The 16,234-nt window shown below is 45.6% G+C and overlaps 1 protein-coding gene across 1 annotated transcript in view; it reads left to right on the top strand.

Annotated features, from left to right (window-relative positions):
* Window positions 1–15,615, top strand: part of SINHCAF (SIN3-HDAC complex associated factor) — a 33,796-nt gene extending 18,181 nt beyond the window's left edge. The window contains exons 3-6 of the mRNA XM_084809408.1: window positions 290–389; window positions 3,139–3,265; window positions 7,716–7,866; window positions 11,940–15,615. Of these exons, the coding sequence (XP_084665534.1) occupies window positions 290–389; window positions 3,139–3,265; window positions 7,716–7,866; window positions 11,940–12,102 (541 nt within the window). The 3' untranslated portion in view covers window positions 12,103–15,615. The remainder of the gene's footprint in view (window positions 1–289; window positions 390–3,138; window positions 3,266–7,715; window positions 7,867–11,939) is intronic.
* Window positions 15,616–16,234: the final 619 nt, after the last annotated feature.

The raw sequence follows: 16,234 nt of genomic DNA, 5'->3' as shown, positions 1-16,234 counted from the left end.
AAGGAAGATAAAGCCCATGCTAAACAGGGGAGGACAAAGCCATGCATTTGCTTTCGTAAACTTTTTCTGGATGCCGTTGGACACTCCATAGCCATCTTCCATCTCTGAGCTGTTTGTAATTACTGTGTTGTAACCAATGGCTTGAGATACCTCAAGCATAGGACACTTTGTCTCTTTAAAGTGTGACAAGTCAAGTATCTTCCCCGTGTTCATGGGTGTGTTTCCTCTCTTCTTATGCTGTGTATTTCTAGTATAGCTAAGCAACTGAACTATGGTCTTCTCCTTACAGTCTACATGAGGCCCGCTCAGGAGATATCTGCAATGCATGTGTGCTTCTGGTGAAAAGGTGGAAAAAACTGCCAGCAGGATCAAAGAAGAATTGGAATCATGTGAGTTCAGGCATATCTGCACTGTAAACGTAAAGGGGTTTGATAGGCATTCCCAGGGGCTCCTGGGAACTGTAGTTTGGTAGTGGCGGCGGAGGTGGGGGAGGAATCTGTAATAGAGAATTCTCAGCATCCTAATCAGACTACAGCCCCCAGGATTCTCTAGAGAAATTGTAGTTAACCGGGCGGTAAAAAATAAATATATATTTAGAGTATTGATGCACTCACTTTCTAATTGCTGTGAATCCTAAATCCATTTCAAGTAGAATGCTTATTCATTATGCACAAGGCAAATTCTTTGTGATTCACATGAGATTAATTTACCACACGGATGCTTCTGTGTAGGAAATAGCATGTATGCTGTCATGCATGTCAAACACATACACACTTTAAAAAATGCTGTATATATCCTCTTTATAAAGTGGAGAAACCCTGGGTGGTAGCAGCTTCCCACCATTAGACAAAATAAACGTGTGTGTTTACCACAAACGGCCCTGTGTACAGCACTGCATGACACCACTGTGTTGTGCAGCATGGGAGGGCTGTGCTCAGGCTGCCAAGCCAAGCTGTGTTGGCATTCTTCTGGGGCTGGTTTTCTTATGTACGCTGTGATTGGGGGGGGGGGGGGCACGGACATCTTGCTATCCATGAGTCCTTGCTTTGACCACAGTGCTTTTCCATAGGGAGTTAGTTGTTTCCTTGGCATTATTGAGCATGCTGTGTACTTTCATCCTAGTACAGCCACTTCAGACATTGCAGGAAGTGCGCGTGTGTTTTGTGCTTTTTACTGTAATGTGCCAAGGAAGCAGTTGCATCTCTCCTTTGCAGGGAGATGCATGCCCTGTCCTCGTAACGGGAGCGTACGTGTCTCCCCTGTGGGAATCTGTTTGTTTATTTACCTTTTCATCTTGCCCTTCCTCCAAGGAACTTGGGGTAATGTACATGTTTCATCCTCCCCCCTTATCCTCACAAAAGCCCTGTGAGGAAGGCTAGGCTGAGAGAGGGTGACTGCACCAAGGACACCCAGTGGGTTTTATGACTGAGGCAGGGCTTTCAGCTTGGGTCTCTTTGGTCTTACTTTGATGCACTAACTGCTCAACATTTCTCTCTCTCTCTCTCTCTCTCTCTCTCTCACTCACACTCTCTCTCACACACACACACACACACACACACACGTTACAGAGGTTGCATGAAAAGACAAAATGGAAATCAAATTGCAGTGCTGTTTGCAAACTACTCAGAAAGCTTCTACTATAGCCCCTAACTCTCTTTTTATTTATCCCACCTTTCTTCTGTTGCCAAACTCAAGGCAGTGTGCATGGCATTCCTGGTCATTCTCCCATCCAGGTGCTGACCAGTCCAAAACCTCCTTAGCTTTAGCAAGGCTTCCCCATCGTGTACCATCAGGTCATGCCCTGGGCCCAGCGCCTACCTTTGCAGGTGGGAGAACCTGCCAGCACTTGTGCTGGTTTTCAAGGTCACTGGGTCTTGCAGACTCCCTCAAAGAGATAATAGCTTTGAGGAGATCCCATGGAAACCGCACTGCCGTTCATCTTGGCTTTCAGGCAAGTTTTTTTTAAGATGTGCCCTCCCACCCTTGGTCTTTTCAGGTAAATTAGATGGCTCTATGCCTTGCCTTGCCCTGCCATAAACAGCTACACAGTAGGTTGGCTTTCCTGGGCGTTTCCTTGTTAATAATCATTGTGTGTACAACATGCCCAGAGCTGCTGGATGTGATGGTTCTGCCATTACCTGCCTTCATTGATGTGCTATGATTCATAGGGCACCGATATAGGCTAGATACATATTGGGGTGGGGCAGAGGGGGGAGAGCTTGTCTTGCATAAGTCACAGCAGGCCTGGTCTGTATGCTCCTGTGTATAATGTAGTTCTCACAAAGAGCAGGACTGTAGGCTCGTATACTTACAATGCTCCTTCATGATAATAAAAAAAGATCCTTCCACACAGAGATTAGCACAGCCTTCCTGAACCGGGTGCCCTCCAAATGTGTTGGACTACAGTCCCCATCACCTCCAGCCAGCTTGCCCTATGCTGGGTGAGGGCGATGGAAGTTCTAGACCAAAACATCTGGATGGCACCAGGTTGGGGAAGGCTTGGCAAATATATCAGGCAAAGGCTATGCTGGAACCCTTTTTCCTGACATCTAGCTTGCTATGTAGAGGGAAGTGTCTGTGCGTTGGCTTACAGGTGTTTTGGCCTACAACTTCCATCATCCCTTACCATTGGCTATGCTGGCTAGGGCTGATAGAAGTCATAGGCTGAAACATCTAGAGGGCCACAAGTTGCGCTCACCTATAATTTGGTCATGTAAGCTCCCACCTCCAGTCTCAAGTGTTGCAGTCCAGATACGGCCTTCACCACTTCATCTGCTGTTTTATGAGACCTAGGCCTCCCCCCTCCACAACTTTTACTCATTCAGCTCACAGGACTCTGATTTACAGATCACAGAATTCAGCTTTTCTTGGCTTTGATATTGGATTGCCTTGGTGCAGAATTTCAGTTTTTAATTATTTTTTTGTACGTTTTCAGCCCTGGCTATGTTGACTGTGAAGTGCAAATCAGTATATAGCTGCTTTGCCATTAAAAACAAACAGAACGCCACCAGTTTTAAAAGGAGTGACTTTAAACTTGTCAAGCACTGTGTAGCATTGGCTTATGGCTGCAATCTGGGAGGAGGGGATTAGTGGAAGGAATTATCCTATGCTGTCTATTTTTTTTTCTTTTTTTCCCAGGTTGTGGATGCAAGGGCTGGACCAAGCCTGAAAACAACCTTGAAGCCAAAGAAGATGAAAACTCTTCCTGGCAGCAGGATGAAGAGCAATCAAATAAGCAAATTGCAAAAGGAGCTGAAGCGACACAGTATGTTGATGCTTCATAAGCCCTGCTCAGGCATTAGGGAAACCACAACAGTAGACACACACGGAGGGAGAGCGTGCTAGCTCCGCCCCCTCAGTCGTTGCCTTTGTCACTCTCTACATGTGGAGGGTGACTTTGTGAAGAGCTCTTGTATCTGTGGAGACCTTCCCCATGATCCAGAACCCTGATTTCCCAGTGCTCTGGATTGTGTGGCGAGCCTCTACAGCTGTTGAAGGCTCTCCTCTTCACAAAGTTGTCCTCCACGTGTAGAGGGCGACAAAAGCAACGATGGAGGGGGCGGGGCTAGTGCGCCCTCACTCCTCGCGTGTGTTTTCTGTCATCATTTTCCTAACACCCAAATAGGGCTATACTTTTCCAGTAATGAGTGTTGAGTTTTATCTGGTGTAGTAGCTCTTGAACGTGAATGGCTGCACTAGAAATTCCCAAGGAGGGTCTTCAGTGTATAGGGATAGTATGAAATCCGGAAAATACTTGTCCCATCTCTCTGAGAAGCTGGCTTTTAGCTGTCAGTGGAAAGATTCACAGTCATACAGTGGCCACGTTTCGACGTCATTTTAAGCCGTGATGGATTAATAAGATACTCACACTAGTTTATTTTTTAAATAGTCCACAATGCCAGACTAATAAACTACCGTGAGTAGCTTATTAAGCTACTGTGCGCAATCTGAGTCATCCTCTGCCCTACTGCAGTCTTCCTGCCCAAGCAGTGGCGCTGTTTCACCTAATGACAACGTCGCAGCAGTCTGTTTTAACCCTCCACAATATCCCAGTGAGAGGGGAGAGGTATGGGGTGAAGTACAGGCACTTAATTCAGTGCTTCCAGCACCACTGGAGCATTCTAAGGCCTCCTGTGAGGCCTTGGCAAGGCACTTTGCAGATAAAATTGATCAGATTAGGTGTGTTACTCTGCACGCTGTGGATACAGTTAGTGAGCAAGAGGCGGCCTGTGGCAAACCGGTTTTGTGGGATCGGTTCCAGCTTCTTCCTCCTGATGAAGTGGACAAGGTGCTTTCATCGGTACGGCCGACCACCTGCTTACTTGATCCTTGCCCATCTTGGCTCATTATGAGCTGCAGAGAGAGACTGGGTGAGGGGATCAAGGCGGTGGTGAACGCCTCCCTTGAGGAGGGAGTGATGCCATCAGCCCTCAAGGAGGCAGTGATAAGACCGCTCTTAAAGAAGCCCTCCTTGGATCCTCAAGTTTTGAACAACTTTCGCCCAGTCTCAAATCTGCCATTTTGGGGCAAGGTGATTGAGCGGGTGGTGGCGGTGCAGTTGAAGGCACACTTGGAAGAAACTGATTATCTAGACCCATTTCAGTCGGGCTTTAGGCCTGGGCATGGGACAGAAACGGCCTTGGTAGATGATATGAGGAGGGCTCTGGATAGGGGTGAATGCTCCTTCCTTGTTCTCCTCGACCTCTCAGCGGCTTTCGATACCGTTGACCACGGTATCCTCCTGGACCGCCTGGAGGGGTTGGGCATTGGGGACACCGTATTGCGGTGGTTCCGGTCCTTCCTCTCCGGCAGGTACCAGAGGGTAGCACTGGGAGAGGAGGTTTCGGACCCGTGGCCACTTACTTGTGGGGTGCCACAGGGTTCCATCCTCTCCGCGATGCTATTTAACATCTATGTGAAGCCGCTGGGGGCTATCATCAGGAGGTTTGGGGTGCAGTGTCATCAATATGCGGATGACACGCAGCTCTACCTCTCGTTTAAATCTTCACCAAGGTTGGCCGTAGAATCCCTGTCCAAATGTCTGGAGACGGTGAGTGGCTGGATGGGGAGGAATAGGCTGAAGCTGAACCCTGACAAGACTGAGGTACTTTTGGTGGGAGACAAGAGGAGGCTGGGGGATGTTGACCTGGTGTTGAATGGGGTACGGCTACCCTTGAAAGACCAGGTCCGCAGCCTGGGGGTCATTTTGGACTCCCAGCTGTCCATGGAGGCTCAGGTGTCAGCTGTGAGCTGGACAGCGCTGTATCAACTCCATCTGATACGGCAGCTGCTCCCCTTCCTTCCCGACCATCTGCTCCCATCGGTAGTACATGCCCTGGTCTCCTCTCGTTTAGACTACTGTAATGCACTCTACGTGGGGTTACCCTTGAAGACGGTTCAGAAACTGCAGCTGGTACAGAACGCGGCAGCTCGCCTGATTAGAGGCAGCCGTCGGCGAGATCACATCACTCCAGTGCTGAAGGAGTTGCACTGGTTACCAGTTGTTTTCCGGCCAAATTCAAGGTGTTGGTTTTGACCTTTAAAACCCTATATGGTTCCGGCCCAGCCTATCTTAAGGAGCGCCTCCAGCAGCACCAGACAGGCCGCTTAACAAGATCAGCCTCAGATGGCCTTCTCTCTGTCCCATCAGGCAGGACAGCTAGACTGGTGGGGATGAGGGAGAGGGCCTTTTCTGTGGTGGCCCCCACTCTGTGGAACTCCCTCCCTAGGGAACTCCGTCATGCCCCCTCTTTAATGAGCTTCCGTCGTGCATTAAAAACGTTGTTGTTCAGGCAGGCATTTGGGGTGGGTTAGGGTATTTTAGAAAATGTTTTTATTGTAGAATTTTATTGTTTTAAACTGTTTTTATTGTATGTTGTACATCGCCCAGAGTTGCTGGGTGACCAGCCAAATGGGCGATTAATAAATTTAATAATAAATAAATAAATAAGGGAGTTGTGGCTCTTAAGCACTGGAAGTTTGCAGGATCGGGACCAAACTACATACACAGCCTCCCTCCCCTAGTTGGGAAGCACCCGATGCACCATCAAAACCCTGCACAATTACCCCAGAGGAAAGAATATCCCAGGTACACCAAAAAGGGGGTGGCACAAATAAAACCTTGGGGGTTTGCAGGATTGGGACAAAACCCTCAATTGTGCATTCCCCCATAGCCATTGCTAGCACATATACCTTTATTGTCCAAAATTGATGACAATAAAGTGGAATTGCGCATTTCACTCCCCCCTCCCAGACATCGCTGGCAGAGTGCTAAAGCGAAATTGCGCAAAAGAGCAATTGTGCGCACACACACACACACCCATTGCTGTTTTGTTTCTTCTTGGAAAAGTAACCAGAGAAGAAAAAAGGGAGTGAGAACTATAACTCCCTGACAGTTTGCTGAATGGGACGAAATTTCACAGGTGGGGTGCCCTCATGGGGAGCCTTCAGATGCTGTAATGGATAATTGTGCAATTTTGCTTCTTCGGGAAAAAGTGTGCATAACAGGAAAAACAGGGTGGGAGCTGTAACTCCCTGATAGTTTGCTGAAATGGGGTGAAATTGCACAGCTGAGGTATCTTTGTGGGGAACCTTCAGAGGCTGTTGTAGATCATTGCGGAACTGCGCTTTTTCATGGGAAAGCTACTCCCCTATTTCCCAAGTTGCGCAGTTTCAAAGTAGTGATCAGGGAAGTCTGTCATTGTGTAACTTTGCCGTAGTGGGGTAGCGCAATAGCATGAGGCTGACATTGTACTAGGAGAAAGCTGTCATTTTGTAACTGTAGCATGATATCAGGGAAGGCTGTGCTTGTTTGGCTGTGGTTGTCCCTCATCCTCTTATCAGATCTCAGAAAAAGAGCTCTGGAGCAGAGCAGCCACAATGGTTTTGACTGCTCTTGCCAGGCGACTCTTTTGATGATCGGAATAAACCATGCTGAGCACCTGACAAAATGATAACTCACAGTGGGTTAAATAACCATTACTGCAGATCGTGGATTATCAGAATGGCTTATTTTGACCAAAGAAGCCATCGTGGATTTTAAAATTCCTGATCGACAATAAATACGGTAACCCACGAAGAGATAAATAAGCCATGGTGGCTTATTTAACCCATTGTGGGTTATCGTGTTGTCCAAGCCCAGTCAATATGTTTTGTATCTAGCTTATTTTTGCACTTGAAAGAAAGTTGCTGGAGGGCATTTGAACGTTCAGCATAGGATATTATTTCAAGTCATTCTATATAATTTACATTATAAATGGGTCCAAAATATGTACCTCCCATTAGTCCCTGTGCCTGCCTTTCTGTATGCACAATCTGGAGGAAAGCCATAATAAAACACGATTAAACTAGCATTAGGATCATTACTTTCAAAAGTTGTATCGAACATAAAATTGCAAGATTTGGAGTACTAAATCAGGAGATGTGTAAGAACACATAGCTATAAGAGGACTCTCTTTGTGGTCTCAGTATTCAGTGAAAACTCCCTATTTTCCTCTGCAACCACATGGGTTAGAAACTTGGAAAATTCTTAAGTTTTGTTGAGGGTTTTTTTTAATGAAAGTTGGGATTCTAAAGAAACTAGGGTGCATTCCAAAGCCCTCCATCTATTTCTGTGGGATTTTTTCTGGGTTTAAAAGTAGGTGTGTGTGTGTGTGTGTGCGTCCGTGTGTGCGTGTAAACCTAGTTTAATGCAATAATTTTCTCTCCTCTTGTAGACTCGGATGCCCACAGTACCACCTCAAGTGCCTCTCCAGCCCAGTCACCCTGCTACAGCAACCAGTCTGATGATGGCTCAGACACCGAGATGACCCCTGGTTCCAGCCGCACACCTGTCTTCTCCTTCCTCGATCTTACATACTGGAAAAGGTGAAGGAACAAGCCCCAAACCAAATCCATTCACCCCGTAATTCATAGTAGCAGTTTGTATTATTTTTGAAGCTCAAGTAGTGAACATAGCACTGTGCAAACATACATTTTAAAAGTCGTTTAAAAACAATGTTTAAAGTAAGATCCTGCTTGAAAGGGGCTTGCAGTCTATAGACAAAGGGGAAGGTAGATGGAAGAAGGAAAACACAGAGACCGAGGGTAAAAATGCACATAATTGCAATAAAATGTAATCTTAATTACAAGGCTCTTTTGCTTCCGTTCCCTCAGCAATTAGGGAGCGCTTGTAGACAGCTGATGACTCAACATGGTGTTTAAGGATGTAGATAAAGTAACTGGATAGCATGCGGGGCATGAATTGGGTCACAAGGCATGTTGTTGTCTTGAAAGCAAAGCCATAGCCTTGGGGCTGGGTTTTTCCCCCCAGTATTAATCTCCTCTTGGAGAGAAATGATGGATGCCATGACAGTAGCCAGAAGTTGTATTGATCTGTAAGTCTCTTGCTTTGAATTTAGCTACTGCTGCATACTTGGTGTCAGCTGAAATGGTTGCATAGCCTAGCAAGGATGCCTGCTGTATAATTTGAGCTGTGATCAGGAAGTCTAGGAATGCATAATTAATTTATGGAGTTTGCAGCCACAAGATGGGGTGTGATTAGCTTAGATGGCTTGAAAACGGTATTACATGAACTCACAGAGGGCAGGCTCTATCGATGGCTGTTAAGCATGGTGGCTAAGTTGAACCTTCATGTTCAGAGGCAGTGAGCTGCTGAATGCTAGGAGAAGGCTTCTGTTACGAGACTGGGAGTGGGGATAACTTTTCCTCCTGGTGGACCCCTTCTTTATGCGAGTTCCCCAATAAAAGAATTTCTGATGGGATGAACCTCCCAACACACCCTAGTCTGTCAAGCTGCTTGGGGAGTTTCTGAGCCCTATTGCCAAGGACCCCTCTGTTCAGCCCAGACAAAAGAAAAATGAAAGGTACTTTGGACTTCCATTCCCAAAGCCCAGAAGCAGAGAGCTTACCGAAACCCGTTTAAAAAATCTTTAAAAGCAAGTGGTAGCTTGGTAGCCATGTGGTCTTTCACATGGGGAAGAGTTCAGTGAGAAATCCCCTTTTAAAATAACACAGTCCAAATATAAAAAGGAGCTTATTTAGGGGGGGAAAGGGAAACGAGGGGGGGAAACAAGGGAAGGCAGCAACTACACACAGAGAATTCTAAATTAAAAAGTCAGTCTAACTTGCCTAGTCACATTACCTACTGGAGTAGAGTTTTGGGTCCCAGAGCATATGCCGAGTTTATTGCAGAGAGGATGTTCAGAGAGAGAGAGTCTGGCTTCCAGCTAGATGGTATATAGGAAAGCTGTGGAAGGATTGAGGGGATCTTTTTAATGGGGATCTCTGCTCAGTAAAAGCCAGGCCCCTTTGCAGAGACTGATGGTGGGTTGGTCCAATACCACAATAGCCTCCATTTCTGATGTCAGTGGGTCTAGCCAGCAAATCAGAAAATCACCTAGCGGCTGGACTGACCTTCTTAATGATGGATCTTACAACTCAAAAGCCCAAGGTGGTTGGAACCAGTCCACCAAAGGGATCAAAGTTTTGTTCTAATTTTGGAGGATCTGAGATCAGAGTGCTATCTCCGACCTCAGATCCAGGAATCCGAAGTATCCTATCCCCCCACCCCACCCTGATGCTATCTAGGGGGCATAGGATTGTTCCCTTAGTGTAATTGATTAACAGGTTGTGTGGGGTGGGGGAGAAGGAGGGTGATGGATGTGGGGACTGGTAGGGGAAGGGAAAGAGGCAGGTAGCTGAGCTTGTGAGCAAAGAGAGGCAACTTGCAAGTTGCTTTATCCCTGAAAACTCACAAGCCATGGGAAGAGAGAGGAAGAGGAGCAGGGAAAAGTTGACTGGCCTCTCCAGCAAGTAAAGGAGGGAAAAGGGTCTGACAACCTAATGGACTTGCTGGGGAGGCTAGTATAGGAGGGGTTGGGTTTTACCTCTCTGTATCTGCACAGTTTGGGTATGATGAAGTTAGAGGCAATGGGGTACCTCTGCAGCAACAAAGAGGGGGAAGGAGAGGTTTCACAAGATTCCTCATGTGTGTGGGGGGGAGGCTCCTTTGGGATAAAAAGTCATCCAGCTAATCCAGCTGTCTGGGTGCTGCTTATATGCCCCCCAAATTTGAGTTTAATTATTAAAACTCAAACAGTGGCAAGAATCCTGGCTCATCGAAACTAAGATCTGCGCTAGTTTTGGAGGATAACCTGACTGACCATCTTTCCTTCTTCCTAGCTTAAGTAGGCAGGTAAAAATTAATAATTGATGAGTAGATTTTCCTGGTGACTTTTCCGGGCTGACATTTTGGAGCCTTAGGGCACAATCCTATCGATTGCACCCTTGCTGCTCGGAAGCTTCCAAACTCAAAGGCTTCCGAGATGCCTGTGCCCTGCTGGGCTGAAACTGGCAGGGTGGGAGGAACAGCAGAGGTGATCTTTGTCCCTTCGTCCTCCGATTTCTTAGATTTTTGCTTTTTAGCCTGTCTAGCAAGGGCGCCTCGGAGGGGCAGGGAAGGAGACTGGAGGCTCTGAATATCTCATATACTGGTCTCTCTGGTCCCCTCCCCGTCCACCGGAGCAGCCCTTTTCCTCCTCCTCCACTTTTCCAACCGGGGGGGGGGAGGGGGGGGAGCTGGCACAGTTCTTTCAGTGCCAGCTGGAAGGGCAAGGGGAGAGGGGGACAGATCTCTGACCCCCCCCTCAAAGTCACAGCACTGGTTCTGTCCCTGGAAAGGTTTTTATGGTCCCTGGGACTCCCAGTGCAAATCGAAAATAGGATCAAAGGAGGGTAAGAAGTGAAGGGACTAATGGTCACGCCACAGGGAGGGTGATGGCTTTGTATCTCATACACCACTCTCTTTTTGAGTGTCAAGCCTGGCTTTTAGAATGGCAGACTTCTGTGCTTTCCCAAGCTGGAATGGGACCTTCCTTTCCATGTCAGAAACAGCAGCATATAGGGGTGTCGGACAACTCTGGAAGGGAAAGATTTACATTTTGAAGCCAGCTGCTATTTCCAAAACTCTTTTGTGGGGTATGCTAACAGATATTGTAAGCAGCTTTGAGATCACTTTGATCAGAAGGTGGGATAGAAATATTTTAGTTAAATACATAAACAGGGGCACTGTGGAAATGTCATTTTGGCTTGAAACCAACTACAGTATAAACCCCTGTTCGTATAAGGTAATAAAACAGGCATCCTATTTTCTTCTGCCAAATGTTAGAGAGTGAAATTTTGACCTGTCCAGCCTCGCTCCTGTCAAATTGACAGCAGGGTGAGATGTGGCCAGAAAAGGAAGCGGCAGGTGCTCAGACCCAGTGGGCAACTTTAACCTGGAAACCCTATATAGACGTCAGCCTATCATCTGACCCACTCTAGCCTGTGGTTAAGGGGGACCCTTTACTGATGATCTCTCTGCGGAACTGCTTCTAAGGACAGTTCAGGAACTGCAGCTGGTACAAAATGCAGCCATCAGAATGCTGAGTGGTGCTTGACAATTGGAGAATATTATCCTGATCTAATATCAACAGGATTGCTTACATGTTTCATTTCTAGACTCAATTTAAGTGCCAGTATTGACTAAAAAACCTTTAACAGACTGGGACTAGGAGCGCCTTTGCCCATAGGGACCTATGCTGTAAGAGCAGCTCCAGAAGTTTTGCATTCTGCCCTGCCACTATTGGAAATACTGTTGGTGGGCTCTAAGGGCAGGGCCTTCTTGGTGGTGGCCCCACAGTTGTGGATTATCATCCTTCTTGCTTTTAGATTGGCTGTGAAAACTTTTTTATTTATATAATTCAAGTGGGCATTTGAGGTGTAATGTTTTTGCTATCTTAACTGTTCTTATGCTGTGCTGATTTGCTGCTTTGGTTTTATTCTTGCTTTGTATCTTTTTCACGATTATTTATGTTTCATACACCTCATCAAGGAAATTTGATGTAGTAAAGCAGGCTAATATAAATAATAATATAATTATGTTTTTTTTTCTCCTGAAGGCAAAAAGTTTGCTGTGGAATTATTTACAAGGGTCGCTTTGGAGAAGTCCTTATAGACACTCATCTCTTCAAACCCTGCTGTAGTAACAAGAAATCCGCAAACGAGAAGCCAGAGGCGCAAGGCCCCCAGTCTCCAACCATCTCCAACCAGGAAGAGTGGTGACTTCCACAGTTAACTGCAGACGGTGTAAATGGAACCTCTTGCTGTCTCTTTCAAACGGCTTGAAAGTGACCTTTTCCTCACTTTGGAAGCCTACTATGCCGCCAAAAGACTTCATTCTTTTTTCTCGAACTGTTTGAGGATTTTTTTTTTTACTGCTTCAGTTCCATTAATTCAGAAATCTGTTCCTGTCTTCTCAGAAAATAACTGTAAATAATATTTAAGATGCTCTAAAATATGTAGTTGAGCTGAATGCTGCTGCAAGTCATATTTGTCAGACTGCTCCTCTGTGCAACTTTTCCTCAAACAGATGACCCATGAGGTTGGTCAAATATGTATGTAGTGTATAATTCTGTTGGAAAAGCAATGCTCACATTTGGCATGATAAAAAAGCCAGTCACTTTTTTTCCTCCCTGTGAGGAAAATATTGATTAATTATTACTCTAAGGCATGGACTTGGGTACTCAAGTTTGTACAAGACTTCCCTACTATGTATATGTTGTAAAGGTGGGGGGCTCTTAGTTCTTACTACTGATGCTTCAATAGGGATAAGTTGTTTTGCCTGTCCTGGACCACAAAGTCAAGGACTGATATTCTGGCCTAGTAAAAGTATATATGTGAAGGGACAGAGGATGTGATCAGCCTTGGGCAAAGTTAATACATTCTGAGGCTGGTGATACCAAGAGGGAAATGACTTTGTAATGGACCAAGTGATCTTTCTTTCCCCACTGTGCAACCCATGCATGATTTATGGGTGGAGATTACATTTCTTTCAGGGAGATGTGTGTGCGTGGGGGGGGGGTGTGCTGGGAGGCTTCCTGGTACTTTAGAACACCCTTTACGAGTGTATTGCTGGCCACTTGTGTAGGGTTATAGTAGGTTGTGGTGAACACCCAGTACTATGAGAAATCCTTGTTTCAATACCAAATAGGTTTTCATTGATATGGGATCAATTAAGGCTGCAGTCCTGTACCCACTTACCTGAGAGCGGGCCTCATTTAAGTCAGTGGGACTTCTGAGTAGGAATGTACAGGATTGCTCTTTAACTGCACCATCCTGTACATATCTACGCAGAAGCCGCATTGAATTCAGTGGGGCTTACTCCCAGGTAAGTATGCATAGGATTGCAGCTGAAGAGTATAATTTCTCACCATTTCCTTACAGCTGTGTAGTCTTGCAGATTGATAAGAACAGAGTAAAAATTAAATATCAAAACTGATAAACTGCAACTCAGGGTGGGAATAGCAGTTTGTTCATTATAGGTTAGGTATCAGATTGAGATGACCCGTTTTTCTGCACTCCCAACCCAACTGTTGCATGATAGCAACATGGTGATTGCTCTTCATTTTGACATAAAGCCATGAAGGGAAGCCATACTAACAAAAGCTCAGGTTTAAGGTTCCTCTTCTTTTCTTTGGATTCTGAATCTCCACAGGTTTATTAACTTGGTTACACATGCAAGGAAGGAAGATTGTAATAATAACTGCCTCCTCCCCACCCTCATTTTTAAGGTGTAATCTAAACGGAGAGAGCTCTGGGTGTGTGCTGCATCTGTTGGGAAAAGAAAGGGTTCATATTTCAGTAAGTATATGCATAAACAACTGTGGCTTTCTCCTTTTCTCTCTCCACTTCCCAAATCTTTTAATGATTATAATTTTGCCTTTTAGGGCTGCCTTGTAAACCAGATGAAATGTTTCCCAAATTCTCTAAATGTGTACAGTGGCCCACATTTGCCAAGAGCCACTGCAGCCTGTAGTAAACGTTGATCATTTTCTCTGACCCTTGGTTCTGGCCGCTGCAGCCCACAAAGCCCCTCCTGTTACCCTCTTCGTCTCCTCCACATCTCCCAGAAGTGCCTTGAATCCTTGTACCTACTCTTTGTATATCCACCCTCCAATACAGAGCTGCCCAGTTAAGTCCCCTCACTGCCTATTTGTCCCTAGTTAAACATTGTCTCTGCATCTTTCTCATCGCTGCCCTCTTTCAGTGCTTCATGAGCAGGATCCAACAGTGTCACTCCGCGCACTCAAATAGCTCTAACGGAGCTCCACAGAATCTTTCAGGTGTGCAAACAGTTGCACATTATGGGCAGTATCCAAGGGAGACCGCCCACGAGTGGCCACCCCTGCCAATTCCCTTCTGCAAGCGGCGCCCACTGCGGAAGAGAGCTCCACCAACCTGCCCATTCCCGAAATTACTGTTTCTGCTTGTTTCGGGGCTTGTCCCTAGAAGTGCTAGATCTCTGTTCCCTGAGCAGTGGACACTGCTTGTGCAACAGAATCGGTGGGGTTGGCTGCTCACGAGACAGGAATGGCAGTGGGCCCTCTCGTGGATGGGCAGCAACTGATGTGCAAGTATAATGCACAACCAGTTTCTCAACTGCTTGCTCAAATGCACTTCAGTTGGATTCTCCTCTTGCACACAGTTTCCACTAGTGCAACACAGTTGGATACTGCCCTATGCGTCCCTAAACTTCACAAGCTTTCTTGAAGAAGTGGTCAGCTACTTTCTCCCTAGCATCCATGACAAAGTGGGTCTCTCCCACTGTTCCAAGTTTTCCAGCCATGCTTTTACAGTCTAGGCTGCAAGAGAGAATGGGCTTTCTGGGGCACTGTTGCTGTAGGATTTAGTAAGGTTCTTGGCTGAAGTCAGATTTTTCAGAATTTCATCATACAAGGGCTAAAATCTTGTTTGTTTTTAAATTGAGTCTTTGATTGCCCAAGGAGAGATTTCTATTGGACAAGTGAGTGTCAGCGCAAGTGAATGTGTGCCTGCTTTTAGGGGTCAAAAAAATGTCCTCAGCGAGTATGCTGCTGCTTTAAATCATATAAATTTCATCACTTTATTTGAATAGCATGAGGGTTTTGACTTGTGTTCTGCAGTGCATTACTACAAACGGGACTGGTTTCTTTCCTTTTTTCCACTTTGTTGAATGATGAAATCTTAGTTGTTGTGACAGGACAAAATAAATCTGAAACACTGTCTTCCTACATTATTTTTTAGGGTTCCCTTAATTGTCCTTCCCACCCTGCTCCATTTGTAAATAGGAGAAATATTCTAAAGGGAGGATAAGATAGATCTTTATTTGTAACTGACTAGCTACTTGGCAGTTTTGCTGGGTTGGTAATCTCTGAAGGATGCATGCAAGAATCCCGGCCATTTTTTGTGTCCTTATGAGCTTACATTTGTTTTAGTCTTCTTTTTTTAAGGATCAACGGTTCTGTCCATTTACAGCTACAGTATGAAACAATGTTCTTTAATATGGATCATCTCTTCTACATCTGTATTTATTTATTTATTACTACAACAGCAGACTGTTTTTCCTTTGCTTCCTTTCTCCTCCTCCTTCCTGAGTAGTAATGCAAGATGAATTGTATGTAGTTATGCACTTTGTATTAATGTAGTCAAAATCTATGAAACCTGTTTTTATACTTTTTTTATATTGTTCATACACTTGTAATCCAAGCTTTTTTTTTTTTTACTAGGGTAATGAATAAAATTTTTAGACTTATTTAGAAAAATAAGTACTGTTTGCTTTGTTTCGTTTTTAAACTTCTTTTGGCTTTCTTGGGCTGACCCTTGTATGCGTGCCAGCCACACTGAAGTGGGTGGCAATTGCAGGAGAGCACGGTCACAGTGAGAGAAATAAGCCACAGTGGCTTATTTCCCCCGCCACGTGCACTAGTCATCTGAACCCGGGCAGCATGGCTTGTTTGGCGGGGGGCAGCAACCCTCAAATAACCCAGCAACAGCCCATGGGTTAGCCACGATGCAATCATGCTAACTGCATCAGTGGGTGCGAAAGCTCTGTTCCAAGAATGTACTGCATTCTCTATTGGAGAAGGATGGGATAAGGAAAATTTAATAGTTAGCAGATAGTTTGGACTGCAATCTGTTACACACGTACCTGGGTGTAAGTCCCATTGAACTCAATGGGGTGTACTTCCATGTAGATGTGCACTGTAAGGCTCACTTACCTGGGAGTGAGACCCATTGAACCCAGTGGGTTTTACTTCTGAGTAGACATGGCTAGGATTGCACTGTTACTTAAGTAATACCATAGGGCTGATGGATGAACTTTTTTAGTATGAAGGGGGCGGAGTTGTACACAATTTCACTCCGGGTCACTGCCAAT

The sequence above is a fragment of the Heloderma suspectum genome, chromosome 7, assembly GCF_057233095.1.
Source record: "Heloderma suspectum isolate Gila_16-S chromosome 7, 16-S_ref, whole genome shotgun sequence".
NCBI classification, from domain to species: domain Eukaryota; kingdom Metazoa; phylum Chordata; class Lepidosauria; order Squamata; family Helodermatidae; genus Heloderma; species Heloderma suspectum.
The sequence above is the reverse complement of the archived record's forward strand: the minus strand, read 5'-3'. Positions and strand labels throughout refer to the sequence as shown.